The sequence below is a fragment of the Oncorhynchus gorbuscha genome, linkage group LG07, assembly GCF_021184085.1.
Source record: "Oncorhynchus gorbuscha isolate QuinsamMale2020 ecotype Even-year linkage group LG07, OgorEven_v1.0, whole genome shotgun sequence".
Classification (NCBI taxonomy): Eukaryota; Metazoa; Chordata; class Actinopteri; order Salmoniformes; family Salmonidae; genus Oncorhynchus; species Oncorhynchus gorbuscha.
This window is the reverse complement of record NC_060179.1, coordinates 45,845,089-45,866,041: the sequence shown is the minus strand read 5'-3', so window position 1 is coordinate 45,866,041 and position 20,953 is coordinate 45,845,089. Positions and strand designations below refer to the sequence as shown.

General features: G+C 41.7%; 1 protein-coding gene across 5 annotated transcripts; it reads left to right on the top strand.

The window, feature by feature from the left end:
* The first annotated feature begins 1,079 nt into the window (after window positions 1–1,079).
* On the top strand, window positions 1,080–20,897 carry LOC124039923 (TBC1 domain family member 24-like). Of its 5 annotated transcripts, none has more exons than XM_046356481.1 (9): window positions 1,093–1,170; window positions 4,406–4,455; window positions 4,585–4,726; window positions 5,313–6,426; window positions 7,525–7,683; window positions 17,044–17,107; window positions 17,522–17,617; window positions 19,253–19,520; window positions 19,771–20,897. In XM_046356481.1, exons 4-9 carry the CDS (start codon window positions 5,438–5,440, stop codon window positions 19,932–19,934), a joined length of 1,740 nt encoding a protein of 579 aa, XP_046212437.1. In that variant the 5' UTR covers window positions 1,093–1,170; window positions 4,406–4,455; window positions 4,585–4,726; window positions 5,313–5,437; the 3' UTR covers window positions 19,935–20,897. The 5 variants fall into 5 exon arrangements, with proteins under 5 accessions (XP_046212438.1, XP_046212437.1, XP_046212435.1 ...); XM_046356479.1 differs by lacking the exon at window positions 1,093–1,170 and adding an exon at window positions 3,852–4,164; XM_046356482.1 differs by lacking the exon at window positions 4,406–4,455 and having other exon boundaries at window positions 1,080–1,170.
* Window positions 20,898–20,953: the final 56 nt, after the last annotated feature.

Below are 20,953 nucleotides of genomic sequence, written 5' to 3'. Positions count from 1 at the left end.
TCCAAGCCTACAGTCATGTCTGTCGGACCGATGACAGCAGCTGACATGTAACAAAGGCTTCATTAAACAAATCCATGGCCATAGTAGGTCTGGTTTTGAGACAGACAGGACAGGGTAGACCTGAAAAGACAGGCAAACACACATCAAATCAAATTGTATTAAGCAACAGGTGTAGACTAACAGTGAAATACTTACTTATGGGCCCTTCCCAACAATGTAGAGGGAAAGAAAGTAGATAAATAATAGAACTAATAGCATTATACAACGAGCAGATAGACAACACTGTCCACAACAGTACTCCCTATGTCATCATTGTGAGTCATATGAATGGGTTATAATCCTTCACAAAATACAGTATAGGTTCTCAGAAAAACATGATGGAGTCTCTTTCTATGGCATGGACATTTGGCTATTTGTTTTAAAGTCTCCCCACACATATAGGCCTATGGGTCAGCTTGTTGTTGCTGCAAGAACACCAAATGAAGACATGAACCACATAGAACAGGAAATGGAACACGAAGTAAAAAGGCCAGAATCATATTGGAGGGGTAATGATGGCCTAATTGAGTTATCTGTAATAACTGTCATGTGCTAGGCTGTGGTTTTTGGGCGGGTGCTTTGAGTAGAAGGACAAAGCATGGTGTTGTTAAAGTTGCCTGGGTGGCTTCCTGTCCTTTTCCAGTGCACTTAACTACTTTGTCAGCCATCCAGGCCTGTAAACAAGGCATGATGAATCAGATGATATTGCCTCTATTCCACCACTCCCAACTGGCTCCCTCACAGTAACTCATGAGGTGCCCGGAACGGCAGTGGCGCATCTTGTTTTTCAAAATCATATGACATTTTTTGCACTATAATTTTGGGTAATCAGATTTACATTTTAGGCTAATGGTTGTTTTACTATCCTTCCACATTATAATATAGTTATTACAATAACAAAACCAAAATATATATAAAGCTATCTCCCCACTTACAGCAGATGTCAGTGCACTTTCATATATGTAACAAAGCTTAAAGAAAAAAAGGCATACACAACATTGCATTTACATTCCTCACTCTCCGCCAGATGGATCGTGACACTCATGCGCAGGGACCGTGACAAAAGCAGGGATACTGCGCATGTCCGAAACTGCCAAATATGAACGCGGCTCCAACATACGAACAAATCAGGTAGGAGTACTTCATATCTTGACAGGTATTTTTCATGTCTTGATGTTTCTTTAGCGGTTATTGACACAAAGTAGCAGTCATCTTGCCTTTATGTACCATGATACTATTTGCTAGTTAGCCCGTAATGCAAGTTTAACGCCCAACAGCAACCAATTTCGATAGAGTGAGAAGTAGAATTGGTCTCAACCTCGTCAGTTAGCTAGGTGCCAGCTAACTATCTCTCTCCCTCTGAAGGAAAAGCTTTTCGTTTTGCAAAGCAAAAACTATGCATGATCGTAGCTAATTCTTTGAGGTGATATAGCTAGCTATGCTAGCTAATGTTATGTCTTGACCTGGTGAAAACACTGACAAGACAACGGACCAATGCAATGGCTAAAACCGGGAATGAAAGAAACCTGTCCCCATTGCAAATGGTGACAGCTACCATTTACCAGCTTTCACGGCGTCCGCAGGTCCTAGCTGACCAAATAACCGAATTCAACTCCACTATGATTTCAAAGTACCTCAACGTGGAGTTATAATAATAATATATGCCATTTAGCAGACGCTTTTATCCAAAACGACTTACAGTCATGTGTGCATACATTCTACGTATGGGTGGTCCCGGGGATCGAACCCACTACCCTGTCGTTACAAGCCCCATGTTCTACCAACTGAGCTACAGAGTTGAGGTACTTGGCAATCGCTTACCCAGCCACATAGCCAGGTTGCTATGCAGAAGTGTGGTGTCGGGACCTTGTCGTGCCATTGAACTTGCTGTAAATTCCACACTCGCCTGTCACATTAAATCGCCAGATAACGTTAACTAGCTGGCGTGATCGCAGTAAGGTCATGGGTATCATCAGTCCCTTGCTGTCTGACCCTACAAACTCCCCATACAGAAAGGTGTGCTGAAATATGGCTGTTTTCATTGGTTCTGCAAGACATTGCATTTCTACAATATAGCAGAAATGTATAGCCAATTTATTTTTAGCTGGTGCTCATCTGCATCTGAGCCAATATGATCCCATATTAGCAATAGCTAGTGTTGTTCAGTTCAACACTTTTATCCGTTTCTGTCAAGGGTGGCCATTGGCCAGTGTTAATCATCTGGCATACAATATATATTTTTCTGCTTAGAACCATACACTTTTAAACAATGACATGGCTGTGTAGATGTCACGAGACTCCATCTCGGAGTCAATAGCCATGTCTCAGGTCTGGGCAAACTTAACCTATATAGCCAGTGTGGGTTGCATATTTGTAGCCAACATCAAATGTCATTGTGAAATAGCTTTGTGGCTTCATACAGGCTAGCAATGCATAACAATGGAAGAAGAGAATGTCCATGCCTTTGGGAGGGAGCCCAGCCATGTCCTGTCAAAAGATTGTTACAAGAGCCAGTCTAGTTTGTGCTAATGGTGTTTGACTGCTGACAGCAAGACCTTCAGAGAGATTCAGATCAACTGTATTATCATTTGGTCATGTGCTTAAAAAGACTGTATATAAAACATGAAAACACAGAAAATGCACAAAATAATTCATTCAAAGTGCTGTAGCTACACATTTTAAAGTGAAAGTGTAATATGCTGTATACTCGAGGGACCAACAGACTATTATACAGCCTAATGGCTGTTGGAGAAAGAGTCCCCATATCTATGGATTTTGAGTGAAGGGGGTGAGTAAAGTTGCTAGCTAGCATTAAACCTATCTTGTAAAAAAACAATCAATCTTAACATAATCACTAGTTAACTACACATGGTTGATGATATTACTAGTTTATCTAGCTTGTCCTGTGTTGCATATAATCAATGCAGTGCATATAATCAACGCAGTGCCTGTTAACTTATCATCGTATTATAGCCTACCTCGTCAAATGGGTGATGATTTAACTAAAGCGCATTCGTGAAAAAAAGCACAATCGTTGCACTAATGTACCGAACCATAAACAGCAATGCCTTTCTTAAAATCAATGCACAAGTATATATTTTTAAACCTGCATATTTAGTTAAAATAAATTAATGTTAGCAGGCAATATTAACCAGGGAAATTGTGTCACTTCTCTTGCGTTCTGTGCAAGCAGAGTCAGGGTATATGCAGCAGTTTGGGCCGCCTGGCTCGTTGCAAACTGTGTGAAGACCATTTCTTCCTAGCAAAGACCGTAATTAATTTGCCAGAATTTTACATAATTAGATTAGACTGGCAATATTAAAGTGCCTATAAGAACATCCAATAGTCAAAGGTATATCAAATACAAATGGTATAGAGAGAAATAGTCCTATAATGACTACAACCTAAAACTTCTTACCTGGGAATAAAAAAAGACTCATGTTTAAAGGAACCACCAGCTTTCATATGTTCTCATGTTCTGAGCAAGGAACTTAAACGTTAGCTTTTTTACATGGCACATATTGCACTTTTAGTTTCTTTTCCAACACTGTGTTTTTGCATTATTTGAAAAAATGGAACATGTTTCATTATTTATTTGATACTAAATTGTTTTTATTTATGTATTATATTAAGTTAAAATAAGTGTTCATTCAGTAATTGTCATTTTATATATATATATATATATATATATATATATATATATATATATATACAATAAAAATTGGTTGATTAATCTGTGTCTGCTTTTTTTGGTCCTCCAATAATCAGTATCAGCGTTGAAAAGATTTATAGAACATTTTTAAGATATGGCGGTCAACATTCAAATGATTTCTTTATTTTTCCAAAGGCACAGTCATTGAATTTCTTCAATAAGTCTGGAATTATCCCACTGTTCAGTTACAGCTGGAACAGCTTGCCTGAAGTGCTTTGCTGCTGACGCCGTCCGGACCATATGATTTTCCTGGGTTGACACCACTGGACAAATTTTTCCGTCTCTCTGTCAAAACCTTGAAGAGAGGTTTGGTCTGGGTGGAGGAAACACACAACAGTGGTGTCATCTACATATACAAAAAGTGTGGCTTGCGCCAGAGGCTTGACAATTGTTTGTGTACAATATCAGTGACGGTAGGCAACTTTGAGGGGCTCCCATATTCACAGTTCTAGATGTAGAGATGGTAGAGTTAACTTCACTTGTTGAGTACGGTTCACACAGGAACCTATTAATAATCCACTTGATCAATAGAGAGTTGACACACAAATTCACCAGCTTATCACCAGTAGGTGGGGTTGAATGGTGTTAAACGCGCTACTGAAGTCAATGAATACAATTTTCACGAGGCTATTTGCCTTTTCTATATGTTTGTAGATATTGTTCAGCATGACCAGTAACTTATCATCAACATTCCTGGAGGCATGGTAGGTTAATTGGTTTGAGTCTAATTGGGATGAGAGACCAGAAATAATTTAGTTTTTGAATAATTTTTTCAAAACATAGGTACAGATTACTGTAAATCATTTATTTTCTTTTGGCCTGTTTTTTTTTAGGTAATCAGCGACTTCTTCCTTAAGTCTGGAATTATCCCAGTGTTCATTGACCGCTGGAACAGCTTCTGGAACGGAAATGTGAGCTGGTCTGCGCATGCCTGAAGTGCCTTGCTGCTGACGCCGTCTGGACCATAAGGTTTTTGTGAGTTGACAGTTGAACATATTGCTTGATGCCATTCACAGAGATCTGTATACCAACAGCTGGTATGCTGTCTATACTGTCCAAGGACACTTTCTGCAGTGATGTAAAATCACAAATCAAACCTACAATAGAAACTGTTCAAATAATTTGCAAAAGCAAGGTCATTTTTGAAGGTCATACAATGTCTCTGGTTTGTAGCCTGTGATGGTTTGTAGCCCTTGCCAGGCTTTGCCTTGTTAAACAGGTTTTGTAACTTGTTTCTGTATGCTGCCTTGCAGTCCTTCATTTTGCTTTTGAGTTGCCCCTTTCCTCTTTACTGCCACCAGATTTTAAACACTCCTTTGTGCATATAACCACTGACAACCAAACATGTACGCTGTCTGACTCACGGTCTCAGGCAGTGGATAGAGTTACTGAGAGCCAGTCATGTCAGAGGGGAGAGACATGGGTACACTCAAGGGAGCAGTTAGCCTAGTTCGGCACTTGGTCGTTGCAGGTGCTTTAGCAGTGAGATAAATGTCAAGCAAAACAATATGTTATTTTTACAGAAACTCATTCTTTCCTCCTCTCTACCCCTCACATACAGTGAACATCATGGACGGTTGAGAAACACACCCTTGACATATCTTTAGTGAGGAGCACAAAGGCTAGTTAGACTAGGCTATATTCCAGACCAGACCCCTCAGCCGCAGTCCAGAAGCTAATGCAGCCATGGCTGAGGAGGACTATGGCTGCTTTGTGGACTGGACCCAAATGGGGGACATGGCCAAGAGCAGTGGCACCTCCAAATTGGACGTTAAGGACCACGTGGAGCTCAAAAAGCTGGCCAGGCAGGGTTACTGGTCCAAGAACCACAAGCTCCGTGCCCAGGTCTACCAGCAACTCATTAAGGCAATCCCCTGTCGAACCGTGACACCCGACGCCGAGGTCTACCGCGACCTCATGGGCGACGACACAGGTAAAAAAGCCTTGTCCTCCATCCCACTGCCAGACTTTGTGGACGGCAGCGCTGTGCCGCACTACTGCCTCATGGCAGACGCAGTGACCGTCGTCCACCGGGTCATCTCCTGTCTGGAGGGACAGTTCCCGGACATCTCGCACTGCCCGGCGCTGCCCGCGATGACAGCCCTCCTGCTGCACTTCAGTGCCAATGAGGCGCAGTGCTTCGAGCACATCAGCCGTCTGCTGGCCTGCAATGAGCCGGGCCAACACTTTGTAGACCAGACCTTCCTGGCCTATGAGTCCAGCTTCATGACCTTTGGCGTCCTGGCCAACAAGTACTGCCCGGCAGCTCACAAGCTCATAGTGGCTACAGCGCAGGACGTGGTGGCGGTGTACTCGGACTGGCAACGCTGGGTGCTAGGTGACCTGCCCTTCAGCCACGTGGCAAGGGTCCTAGACGTCTTCCTGGTGGAAGGATACAAGGTGTTGTACCGCGTTGCCCTGGCCCTGCTCAAGTTCTACCGCAAGCAGAAGGCCGGGGATGGAACACAGCAATCAGAGGGCCAAAAACAGGACTCTGTGGGGGTCAAGGCAGAGATCCAGGCATTCGTCAAGGCCATCGGCTCCTACATCACCCCGGACAAGCTGCTGGAGAAGGCCTTCTCTATCCGCTTGTTCAGTCGCAAAGAGATCACTCTCGTGCAGCTCACCAACGAGAAATCGCTGCAGCAGAAGGGCATCACTGTCAAACAGAAGAGGTGAGTGAGCAGGGCTAGTGACAGCATCAGTTCTAATTGGGTCTAATTTACCTATTAAAAAAATGAACAGTTTACAACTCAAATTAATGGAAGTCAGAAGCAATGGATGCTACTGCTAATGCCATGGTAGCGCCTTAGCTAATGGCAGCGTAAATAAACATTAGACATGGTTCTAAGGGCAACAAGCCATAAACCAAATCAGGATGAGAGGCATGCACTTGCACAACTGTGCATGACCTCATGAGCCACCAGTGAGAGGTGGCCATTGTTCCTGGCTATATAAAGCTGGTACGACTTGCTGCTAAAAGCATTTGGATTGTCTAATTGATTCTCTGTTTTTAGTTTGCTTGCTCTTTTTTCCTGTTGTGGCTCTGGCTTGCTTTTTGTCGTTGATTAATTTCTCACCTTTCTATTCATAGTTTCTGTGCACCTTTTTTGTTCTCTTTTTTTCCTTTGCTGTTCATTTTTTTTGCCTTCCACCGTCTTCTTCCATTTGCACCTTTACTCTTGTGTCCATGTGTCGTCTACTGCTCATGCTCCTTCATTCTCCCATGAACTTGGCTTTGTTAGCCCGAGGTAGGTGTCTCCTCCCTCTCTCTCTTTCCACTCTCTCTCATTACCTGTTAACACAGGAGCTGACCTCCCTCATTAGTGATAAATTGTATTAGGAACCTTGGCCATATTCTCTGTAATGTATCCTAATCTAAGTGACCAGGAAACAAGATTTGGACATATTACACTGTACCATAGTCAAACCTTAACTCTGCAGGCTTTTGCTTCTCCTCACCACTCAATTGTGTAGGCCTAATTAAAGTCCCTGATTAGATGGTCCAATCACCTTGTTTGAAAGGTTTGAATTAGGTGCTGTTGGATCACTTCCAGCTCACGCTGTGGCCCTTTTTAGGTCAAGAGTTGTACATTTCCAACAACAACAACCATGATGTGCCCAGACAAGCTTGGAAAATACCATATGAACCTTCCATTACCACAACGTCATGGCCCTATATACTGTACAAACACTTCTTTGACTCTCCAATCAGGAGTTTGTGTTACTAACAAAGTAGTCTTCTCCTTCCTGCCTGGTTACCATGGCGATAGGCGGACCGTGCAGCTGGCTCTGAACCCGGACACCTTCTCCTCTGAGGTAGTCAGCGCCAAGGAGATGAAGGACATCTGGTCGTGGATCCCCGAGCGCTTCGCCCTATGCGAACCGCAGCTCCTCTTCACCACCTCAACCCATGGCTGCAGCCTCAACAGGTACTTTCTGCCCACTTTACCAGTCTCATTGTAGCCACTTTATCCTGCAGCCGAGGCTAACCACTAGACCACGGGTGTCAAGTAACGATCCAATGTGGCCCACAGGTGTTTTCCTAGGGGGAACAGGTCTCAATCTACTTTGAAATGACTAAAACCAAATGAAAACTGTAGAAATAATGGACCTACATTTCTATACAGACTATTCAGCTTGCACGGAAACAAAAAGCTAACCTGACAAAAATGGACCATGGTAGTACAATGGGGAAAATACGAGCACTATCATGTTTTTTTTGTCACTACCAATGCAGAAAATACCATGGTACTGGTGCAAATACCAAGGTATTTTTCTGCCATGGTAGTAACAAAAACATAATATTTTCATTGTACTACCATGGTACAAAGATGCACCATGGTAGTACAGTGAAAAAACTACTATGGTTTTCTACTAGTAGCATATAGTGAAACGTGAAAGCATGGTAGTTGTTCATGATGGTTTGCGTCACATAATTATTTGGGTAAAGTGACCAAAAACATAGTCATGTATGGTACTCACATAATGTAATATTGACTACTCGCTCTGCAATAGCAAAGCGTAGTCTAGGGAACCCTCTTAACCCTTTGATGAGAACGATCACATATTTGTGATCATTGTTGAGTGGACCCTGCAGCGTATGATCTGAAATACAGTGGGGCAAAAAATGATTTAGTCAGCCACCAATTGTGCAAGTTCTCCCACTTAAAAAGATGAGAGGCCTGTCATTTTGATCATAGGTAGTACACTTCAACTATGACAGACAAAATGAGAAGAAAAAAAATCCAGAAAATCACATTGTAGGATTTTTTATGAATTTATTTGCAAATGATGATGTAAGTGACCTAACAGCTAGACTTGTTTACAATGTACCACATCTCTGGTGAGCACAAGGGACTAATATAATGTTGTTTGGAAAAGAACAGCAACTAAATTATTTTTGATGGCAGCCGTGTTTGTTTGACAGGCAAGTTAAAACTCCCTAATCCCAGAATGCCATTAACTATAATGCCGAATTCAAAACAACTTGGACCTTGGACATGTCAGACTTCAGTGATTTCAAAACAACCGGGAACTCGGGGAGGGGGGGGGTTGCTCCGACTCGGAATTCCAACTCTGCGCCTCTTTCTAGAGCTCCGACTTTCCGACCTGAAGATCACTGATGTCATGATTTTACTTTGTATTTTTCAGAGTTCCTAGTTGTTTTGATCATGGCAAAAGACGCAAATAAACCAAGTCAAAGATGGCTGTCTGGAAAATACCAACTTAGTTTGGCCACCTTTCAGTTTATAACAAATCTGCATGTGCTTGTTACAGTGTTTACAAGAACCGGACCACATGACTTGACGAGTTGTTTACAGTTTTTGACCAATCACAAAGCAAATAAAATCCTTTCGCCTCACAGATCATCAGCCAAATACAAGCCTACTGCCTAGCCGTAGTGCGAATAGGGTTGCCAGAAATGGATGAAACTATTTTAGTGGGGTTTATAAACTGACTAAAAATAAATAAACTGGACTCCTGGGCTCCGTTTCTGAAATATAACAGAAAAAAAAAGTTTAATCAATTTTTGGTATTCCTTGATTTGTAATGCATTCTCACAATTATGAAGACCACGATTTGGGTTGTTCCATTCCATCGACTTCTCCTAGGAATATATTGTATAGTTAGTAGTCCGTAGATGGCACCAAGGCATAAACCTAGATAATCCTGTCTAGCTCCATAGTTTATGATAACCCATTATACAGTTGAAGTCGGAAGTTTACATACACTTAGGTTGGAGTCATTAAAACTTGTTTTTCATCCACTCCACAAATTTCTTCAATTCGGTTAGGACATCTACTTTGTGCATGACACAAGTAATTTTTCCAACAATTGTTTACAGACAGATTATTTCACTTATAATTCACGGTATCACAATTCCAGTGGGTCAGAAGTTTACATTCACTAAGTTGACTGTGCCTTTAAACAGCTTGGAAAATTCCAGAAAATTATGTCATGGCTTTAGAAGCTTCTGATAGGCTAATTGACATCATTGGAGTCAATTGGAGGTCTACCTTCAAATGCAGTGCCTCTTTGCTTGACATAATGGGAAAAACAAAATAAATCAGCCAAGACCTCAGAATAAAAATTGTAGACCTCCAAAAGTCTGGTTCATCCTTGGGAGCAATTTCCAAACGCCTGAAGGTACCACGTTCATCTGTACAAACAATAGTACGCAATTATAAACACCATGGGACCATGCAGCCGTCATACCGCTCAGGCAGGAAACGCATTCTGTCTCCTAGAGATTAACATACTTTGGTGCGAAAAGTGCAAATCAATCCCAGAACAACAGCAAAGAACCTTGTGAAGATGCTGGAGGAAACCAGTACAAAAGTATCTATATCCACAGTAAAACGAGTCCTATATTGACATAACCTGAAAGGCTATTCAGTAAGAAAGAAGGGACTGGTGCACTTCACAAAATAGATAGCATCATGAGGAGAGACAATTATGTGGATATATTGAAGCAACATCTCTAGACATTAGTCAGGAAGTTAAAGCGTGGTCGCAAATGGATCTTCCAAATGGACAATGACCCCAAGCATACTTCCAAAGTTGTGGCAAAATGGCTTAAGGACAACAAAGTCAAGGTATTGGAGTGGTCATCACAAAGCCCTGACCTCTATCCTATAGAAAATTTGTTTGCAGAACTGAAAAAGTGTGTGCGAGCAAGGAGGCCTACAAACCTGACTCAGTTCCACCAGCTCTGTCAGGAGGAATGGGCCAAAATTCACCCAACTTATTGTGGGAAGCTTGTGAAAGGCTACCCAAAACATTTGACCTAAGTTAAACAATTTAAAGGCAATGCTACCAAATATTAATCGAGTGTATGTAAACTTCTGACCAACTGGGAATGTGATGATAGAAAGAAAAAGCTGAACTTTTTTTTCTTCTCTCTAGTATTATTCTGACATTTCACATTCTTAAAATAAAGTGGTGATCCTAACTGACCTAAGACAGGGAGTGTTTACTAGGATTAAATGTCAGGAATTGTGAAAAACTGAGTTTAAATGTATTTGGCTAAGGTGTATGTAAACTTCCGATTTCAACTGTATCTACAGCCTCGCTTCACTCATGCCACGTTCTGCATACAATCTAGCTGATTGCACGCACAAAGTACCTCACTTTGTTGCCAACATGACTTTGTCCACCACTCTGTTCTCATTATCCTCAGCCTTGACCAGGCTAAAACCTATCCAAGCCATAAGTCACTGCATTTGATGTGAAATCTTCCTCGCTTGGTGACGAGGCAGGCCTCTGTAGGCTACATGTGCAGTGGTGATAAATTACATACATTTTTTTTAAATGAAGAAAAAGTGTTTAGGATGCCAGCCGTTCTCAGGCTTTAGCCATGGTCGACATATGTAATATTTGCTCATACCCGGCTCTCACTTTTTGTATGCAACTATTGTATCAGACATTGCAGTATTGATACAAAGAGGGATGTAGAGAATCGTGGCAAAATGCAACAATCAAATTCTAGAACAGCAGCATAGAATGCTGGCCCCGCGTGCAAAAAGAACTCGCTGTAAGGGCCATTATTAATATTTAGAACTTACTCGTCAAAAGGTTAAACCCCTTTAGCTCATAGTGAAAAACCACAACACACACATGGTCTAGTAGTGTGCCCTACTATTAAACCTTGGGACCTAGATAGGTTATGGTGAGAAGAATGGAGACTGACACCTTGACGATAAGGTTTAAAACAATACATTTATCTGGTGCTTCTCTCTTCGGTACAGTTTTAGTTGGTTCTCTCTCATTCAGCTGACTACTCTTCTACCTTTCTAAATAGCCAACATACTAAAAAACAATTTGTAAAAAGTTATTGTCTTATCTCGACATATCCTTAACAGTCAAGTTCAACTTCATACCTTTCAGACTGTCAGTACGGTTGAAAGTATGGATTATATCCCCCGCACGCCGTGCAGGTCGGGTAATAATGACAGTCATATCGGTGACGTGGGAGGACGTGCCCACGGTTCATATGAAACACTCACTTCCTTATTTCTTCTCACAAAGTTCGCTTGGCCATATTGTGCAAGTTGACTGCTCCGCTGCTCCTGGTTTTTTGGATTACATCTTCCAGTAGTAGAAGCTCAACTTTGAGTTGTGCTTTACTTTCAGTCACCAACAGCCTGACCTGTGGGTTGGAGCACAAAACTCACCCTCCAAGGCTATGTGACCGCTCTCCCCTACATATCCCTACCTAGAGTATATCAGGCGTCCTTGTCTTGTGCTGACTTAGTCCAACAGCTAGTATGTGTGTTGGCAGATATCCTAAAACAGATGCCTTGAGGATCACTGAAATGTACAGTTGATTTGTCAGAGGACAAACCATCCACAGAGACAAGCTGATATCTTTCCGACAGATAAGATCTAAACCAGGCCAGAACTTGTCCGTGTAGACCAATTTGGGTTTCCAATCTCTCCAAAAGAATGTGGTGATCGATGGCATCAAAAGCAGCACTTAAGGTCTCGGAGCACGAGGACAGATGCAGAGCCTTGGTCTGACGCCATTAAAAGGTAATTTACCACTTTCATAAGTGCAGTCTCAGTACTATGATAAGGTCTAAAACCAGACGAAGCGTTTCGTATACATTTTGTCTTCGGGAAGGCAGTAAGTTTGCTGCGCAACAGCTTTTTCTAAAATATTTGAGATGAATGGGAGATTTGGTAAGGGCCGATATAGTTTTATATATTTTCTGGGTCAAAGTTTGGCTTTTTCAAGAGAGACTTTATCACTGCCACTTTTAGTGAGTTTGGTACACATCCGGTGGATAGGGAGCCATTTATTATGTTCAACATAGGGGGGCCAAGCATAGAAAGCAGCTCTTTCAGTAGTTTAGTTGGAATAAGGTCCAGTATGCAGCTTGAAGGTTTAGAGGCCATGACTATTTTCATCAATGTGTCAAGAGATATACTATTAAAAAACTTGAGTGTCTCCTTTTATCCTAGGTCCTGTCAGTGTTGTGCAGACTCAGGACAACTGAGCTTTGGAGGAATACGCAGATATAAAGAGGAGTCCGTAATCTGCTTTCTAATGATCAAAATCTTTTCGTCAAAGAGGTTTTGTGACAGTTTGTGACAGTATCAAAAATACATTTAGGATTGTTCTTATTTTCCTCAATTAAGTTGGAAAAATAGGATGATCGAGCAGCAGTCAGGGCTCTTCGTTACTGCACGGTACTGTCTTTCCAAGCTAATCGGAAGACTTCCAGTTTGGTGTGGCGCCATTTCCGTTCCAATTTTCTGGGAGCTTGCTTCAGGGCTCGGGTATTTTCTGTATACCAGGGAGCTAGTTTCTTATGACAAATGTTTTTAGGGGTGCGACTGCATCGAGGATATTACGCAAGGTTAGGTGGTTAACCGATTGTTGTACTCTGACATCCTTGGGTAGGTGGAGGTAGTCTGGAAGGGCATCTAGCAATCTTTGGCTTGTCTGAGAATTTATTGCACGACTTTTGATGATCCTTGGTTGGGTTCTGAGCAGATTATTTGTTGCGATTGCAAATGAAATAAAATGGTGGTCCGATAATCCAGGATTATGAGAAAAACATTGAGATCCACAATATTTATTCCACGGGACAAAACTAGGTCCAGAGTATGACTGTGGCAGTGAGTAGTTCCGGAGACATGTTGGACAAAACCCACTGAGTCGATGACGGCTCCAATAGCCTCTTGGAGTTGGTCTGTTGACTTTTCCATGTGAATATTAAAGTCACCAAAAATCGGAATATTATCTGCGATGACTACACAAGGTCCGATAGGAATTCAGGGAACTCAGTGAGGAACGCTGTATATGGCCCAGGAGGCCTGTAAACAGTAGCTATAAAAAGTGAGTAGGCTGCAAAGACTTCATGACTAGAAACTCAAAAGATGAAAACGCAATCATTTTTCTTGTTTGTATATTGAAATTTGGTATTGTAAATGTTAGCAACACGTCCGCCTTTGCGGGATGCACGGGGGATATGGTCACTGGTGTAACCAGGAGGAGAGGCCTCATTTAACACAGTGAATTCATCAGGCTTAAGCCATATTTCAGTCAGGCCAATCACATCAAGATTATGATCAGTGATTAGTACATTAACTATAACTGCCTTGGAAGTGAGGGATCTAACATTAAGTAGCCCTATTTTGAGATGTGAGGTATCACGATCTCTTTCAATAATGGCAGGGATGGAGGTCTTTATTCCAGTGAGATCCATACTTTCGACCGTATTGACGGTCTTCCAGGTATTCGTAGAACCATAGAAATTGAACTAACTTCTGTTAAAATGTTTCCTTTTGTTTTACATTTACATTTAAGTCATTTAGCAGACGCTCTTATCCAGTTTTACACTGTGTGAACGTTCGTTGGAGCCCTCTGTCACCATGACTACAACACGCTAGCTTGACTGGAGCTATTGTTAGCCGACATTAGTTTAATTTATAAAAGGCAGTACTCAAAAGCTATCAAAACGTCGTCAAAATATAACAATCATATCATTACACTCCACTAAACTTGGTGTTTCATATCCTATGCTTTATAACTCACTCACTGTGAAAATAAGGTTTAAAATCATTTGATTATCTGATGCTTCTCTCAGTTTTCAATTGTCTCTCTTTTAACTGACTCACTGACAAGGCAGGCAAGCGCGAAAGCCACAGAGTGAGAGTGCGTGAAGCAACCACTAGAGTGAGCTGCTCCCTCTGCGGGCCGAAACATGCATAACACCCCTTGACTATAAATAAATGATTACAAAAGGCCAAAGATTAGGCTGCCATATATCTCATAGGGAACCCAAACATCAGTAAGAAACTGTACTATTAATACAGAAAGTTTTACCCCTTTTTGACAGCAAATCTTTCCTTTTTTCTTTGATTTTAGACAAACTAGGACCAACAATATTAGACGAATGCCTCTTTATCAGAAATAGTATATAACTGGTATATAAATGCAGCAATATAATAAATCGATAGCTTATTTAATGAGCCATTCGCAGTTTCACCGTCCTGGCCGTGTGTACTTAGACTTGCATGGCTTAATCTTTGAGACAAGCATATGCTACTGGCATGTCAACCACCTTTTTTGGGGGGGGGTATTTATTTAATGCATTATACTTCCATTATACCATGGTAACACAATTAATAAAGATGGTAGCATATGATAATTGTTTGTACTATTTATCATACTTGTGTGTTACCATGGTAGAATGTACACTGAGTATACAAAACATTAGGAACACCAGCTCTCTCCATGACAGACTGACCAGGTGAAATCTGTGATCCCTTAATGATGTCTCTTGATAAATGCACTTCAGTGTAGATGAAGGGGAGGAGACAGGTGAAATAAGGATTTTTAAGCCTTGAGACAGTTGAGACATGGATTGTGTATGTGTGCCATTCAGAGGGTGAATGGGCAAGATATGATTTAAGTGCCTTTGAACAGGGTATGGTAGCTGGTGCCAGACGTACCGCTTTGTGTCAAGTACTGCAACGCTGCTGGGTTTTTCATGATCAACAGTTTCCTGTGTGTATCACGAATGGTCCACCAACCAAAGGATATCCATCCACTGTGGGAAGCATTGGAGTCAACATGGGCCAGCATCCCTGTGGAACGCTTTCAACACCTTGTAGAGTCCTTGCCCCGACAAATTTAGGCTACTCTGAGGGCAAAGGGGGGTTGGGGGTGTTCTTAATGTTATGTACGCTCAGTGTATAATGCAGGTTAAAACCAAGGTTTTTCCATGTATCCGATCTATACCGTGGTATAAATGGTGCAATTCCATGGTAATATTTTGGTACAACTGCAGTACCCTGGTAGTACCATAATACTTCAAGGCTAAAGCTCCTGAGTGGCGCAGCGGTCTAAGGCACTGCATCTCAGTGCTAGAGGCGTCACTACAGACTCCCTGGTTCGAATTCAGGTTGTATCACAACCGGTCGTGATTGGGAGTCCAATAGGGTGGCGCACAATTGGCCCAGCGTTGTCTGGGTTTGGCCGGTGTAGGCTGTCATTGTAAATAAGAATTTGTCCTTAACTGACGTGCCTAGTTAAAAAGGTTACTTTATTTATTTTTTAATAAAGCCATGGTACATTTTCATGCTTATAGCAACATTTTCATATCACCTATAGGCTATATCACCGCAGATATGCAATATTATCGTCGCTATGCTGTAATGTCGCCAAGCCCGACCCATTGGTTCACTTCCTACTTTACCCAGTTCTTCATACTTATCTTACTCTGTACCTTTCCCCACAGTCACGGCTACCTTACCATAAAGAGGCAATCTGCAATTGGTAGGCTACATCCATTTTGGGACTTTATAGTGATAGTTCACCCAAATGACAAATTGGTTTCCTTATCCAGTAAGCAGTCTATGGACAAGGTATGACATTAATCCATGCATTGGTTTAATTTTCCTGCCATTGTTAAATATATTTGAATTTACTCTACAGATTATCTGTGGTGTTGGTGCTTCGGCTTGTTGAAAGTTGAGACAAAATATCCACAGTATTGTTAAACAGACGGAGGTACATGGTCGCGATGCATGTATACTAACTGATGTTCACATGGTTTTGTGCCAGTTGATAGAAATGTTATCTTCAGTGCCGGCGCTTTGGGTAAACAAGATTTCCCTGTGGATAGTTTCACTCAAATTAGGAGCAACTGAAGGACCAACCGCACAGACAACCAGTTAAGTTCAATTGTAATTTGAATGTCTTGTAAGGAAAATGTCCATGATTTTTGCAGTGCTTTTTTGTTTTCAGATTGTTTAGCAAGAATTGGTATCAAAGTCTGATTTATTAGGCAAGGTTCAGTTATGAATCAGCAATGCCCTTATCCTTGTCGTTGTATAGTCGGTCAGAGCTATCCAAAGTACATCACTAGGTGGCTATAAAGACTAGCTAGTGAAAAATGCTGATCTTTCAGACTCAGATTGACACATTTGGTTTTTCAATAGGGAATGGTTTAACTTTCTGAGTAATGCTACATAGAAATAATTGACCAAAGAGTCACTGCAGGATGATTCTAAAAATGAAATGATTCTACAAATCTGACTATTCATCTAAATCTGACTTTAAAGCACTTATGGAATGTATCATGCTGTAGGCTAAATGTCATTTGTTGCATCTTCAGTTGAAAAGGTCCCCCTTTCTTTTTTCTTTCTCATCTTTAAGATACAACATGATTGATAACGGGTAGTTTGTGTTTTTCATAGAGATACTTGCACGCATGCATGGCCAGACTGTAAGTGATGTGATGTGTAATCGTGGTTGTCCATTCCTTTTGTCCCAGGTTCTACGCTCATGTCGAAGGCTATGAGCCCACTCTGCTACTCATCCGGACCTGTGAATCTGACGTAGGGACCTTACACACACTTACGACTTGTGTGTGTGCCCTTACCCCCTCATGTATTAACATAATGACATCCACAGCAATAGACAAGTAACTATCGAGCTCACAGGATTATGGCATGGAGGATCAAGTGTTTTTAAATCTACAGTTGAGTCAGTTTTTCAATCATATTGACATGGTAAAGACTGATAATGTAATGATATATGGATACATGTACAGTATGCATTGTCTACTTCTAATAATAAGCATTTTGTGACTGAATAAAACACGTTTTTGGGTGCAACCCTGTCTCAAACTGTCCTATCCCTATTTACCTATTCTCCTATGCCTTCTAACATTCCTTTTATTTTCTATCCCACTTCTCCCATTGATGCTACTGTAATACACCCTGTCACCATACCCTGCATTGTCTATCCAGGTATGTGGAGCCTTCCTCTCTACAGATTGGGAGGAGCGCAAGCGAGGCGGGAACAAACTCGGCTTCTTTGGGACCGGAGAATGTTTCATCTTCAGGGTGAGTTGTCTATTTCCCTATTCACTTTCATTTTCTCATCCAATTAGGCTATGTGAACCCACCATTCTGTGCTTTTATGTATTATTTTTGAGGTGTAGCATGTTTTGGGAATTATTTTGGGTGCGTCCCATATATACTGAACAAAAAATATAAACGCAACAATTTTACTGAGTTACAGTTCATATGAAGAAATCAATTCATTAGGCCCTAATCTATGGATTTCATATGACTGAGAATACAGATATGCATCTGTTGGTCACAGATAACTTAAAGAAAATTGACCTGACAATGGGCCTGAGGATCACATATGGTGTTTTTGTGCATTCAAATTGCAATCGGTAAAATACAATTGTGTTCATTGTCAGTAACTTATGTCTGCCCATACCATAACCCCACCGCCACCATGGGGCAACCTGCTCACAAAGTTTACATCAGAAACCTGCTAGCCCAGACGACGGCGGTTGTGAGGCCAGTTGGATGTACAGCCAAATTCTTTTAAAACAACGTTGGAGGCGGCTTATGGTAGAGAAATTAACATGACATTTTCTGCCATTTTATGGTAGAGAAATTAACATTACATTCTCTGGCAACAGCTCTGGTGGACATTCCTGCAGTCAGCATGCCAATTGCATGCTCCTTCAAAACTTGAGACATCTGTGGCATTGTGTTGTGTGACGAAACTGCACATTTTAGAGTGGCCTCTTTATGGTCCCCAGCACAGGGTGCACCTGTGTAATGATCATGCTGTTTAATCAGCTTCTTGATATGCCACACCTGTCAAGTGGATGGATTATATTGGGAAAGGAGAAATGCTCACTAAACAGGGATGTAAACAAATTTGTGCACAACATTTGAGAGAGAGAAGCATTTTGTGCGTATGGAACATGAAACTTTACATGTTATGTTTTATTTTTGTTCAGTGTAATTTATCCTCAGAATTGTCAAAGAAGTGACTAAGAGTGGGAACCAGGGGGCAAGACTTACAAATAGTTTTTGTAATAGCCCGTCACAATAATTAGTCTCCTTATCACAAGTCAGGCCTCCACCCACTGAACAGAAAAGCATATCAGATCCAAAATGAGTGATATAACAAAATGTTATGTAAACTTTAGAGAGGTTTTGCTGAGTGTACCTGAGCTAGAAATAGCTTCAAGTCCTAGCGTGAATTATTAAACTGTTGTGGTGTGGATGATGCGCAGCTGTGTGCCCTGTTGGTCTGCCTGTGGCCACACACACACACTCAACGGAAAGTCCTGGAACTGGAGCCTAACAGTACAATGCCACCTGATAAGGCCCTCACCTGACACCACATACAATAAGATAAGGATCGAGTTCTATCAGACATGCATGGAGAGAGAGCGAGAGAGAGAGAGAGAGAGAGAGAGAGAGACTGGGGAGGGATCAAGGGAATGAAAAAGCACCAATTCTGACAGAGTATTCAGTGTCCAACTTGTGTCTGAAAGATTCAAGGTAACCCCTCCAGTATGAAGATTATAGAGATGTAATGAATATGGCCACCAGTCACTTCACACAACATTGACTTCAAAGAGTATTCCTGTTCAAGTAATTATATTTTAATGATGAACATCAACCCACAAACGTGAGCATCCCTCCTGTTTTTTTTTGTCGGTGTAGCTGAAGCCGGAGATGGAGAGGTATGAGTGGGTGGTGATCCGTCACCCGGAGCTAGCCTCCACCATCAAGGGTCAGAGCAGCGAGGTCCCTGCCGAGGACGAGGCTCCCCCCGACAAGCAGAACTCGGACGGCAACCGCCTTCCCGTGGAAAGGCCAGCCGCTGACCCATCTGATCGCCTGTCGCCCTTCCTCTCAGCCCGACACTTCCATCTCAACTCCAGGAACACCTCCATGTTCATGGCGGGAAACTTTGACTCCATCATAGTGGGTGAGTGGAGTCCTTCTTGTTCTTAATCGATCAAACTAGCCAGAGTGAGTGAGATGTTCTCAGGTCTATATCAGTCATTGATAAGGACAGTGCCACAATTAAACTAACTGAAAATCCTTGTGGCCCTTGCCTGTGCCTCTCTTCTTCTCACCCAGCGTCTCTCTTCCTTAATTGATAAATCCGATTGTTCAGTTCACGTAACGAGATAAGACAGGAAAATGATCTTAACTGCTGTACTGTCTCCTGCCAGGGGGAGGCGAGGGCAACGCGCTGTACATCGACAGTGAGCTAAACCACGGACGCACAGCCCGCTGCACCACCTTTGACAACCCACCGCTCTGCTCCACCGAGAGCTTCCAGGTGGCCCTGCTGGAGGTGTGGGGCTTCAAGGACACCATGGCCTCAGATAGATAGACACTCACAGTTCGAGATACACACATCCCACCAAGGGCCTGATGAAGCTACCTGCAGTATCAGAACAAACCACTTTCCGTCCAGCAAATTCATTTATCCATTGAACTCTACATAAATGTGAAATATATGTATTTATTCATGTAAAACAAGTATCATATTCTGAAAGTGTTTTTGTGTGATTCTTTTTTTACAGATGTTTTATTACATTGTGTTCCTATTTTTGTTGAATCTCATTGAGGGGTTTGATGGCGAAAAGCAGCTCTGTTGTCTGGAATGATCACATGTCATCATTTTACACACTCAAGTAACGTCATTTCTGTGTTCACTTTATATCTACTCCTTAATTTGTGCAATCTGGTTATGCACCAAACCAACTGCCAAAATGGTGGTAAGCAGGCCTATAAGGCCTGTATTCACTATATCGACAGGCAGTCTACCCAGCTGTCAGAACTGCTGAAGTATGGCTGTTGTGCGGCCATATTCTCAACAGATGTCTTAGCTCTGAGCACAGCAGTATATTAGAGAGGCCCCTTTGTAAAGTATGTGAATATTGTTCTTTGACTGTGTTTCATTGATAGTGTGAAAGGGTTATCAGGTGAGATGAAGACCATATCCACGTCCCTCATCATTTAGCTGCACAATCTGTGGTAAAGCTATCTGTGTCAGTAATGCAGTATTCATCTGTCTTTCTATTTCTCTATCCGTCCTACAAACAATATCATCCAAAAAATTGCAGAATATGTACGTTCTTGTGCAGACTCAACTGTATATCATTGAATATCTGTGTTGTATTGAAGAAAGTCCTCCAGTGAAGTATTGATTGAAAAATTACAGCTACTCATACAGTTGAAGTCTGAAGTTTACATACACCTTAGCCAAATACATTTAAACTCAATTTCACAATTCCTGACATTTCATCTGGGTAAAAATTCCCTGTCTTAGGTCAGTTAGGATCACCACTTTATTTTAAGAATGTGAAATGTCAGAATAATAGTAGTGATTTATTTCAGCTTTTATTT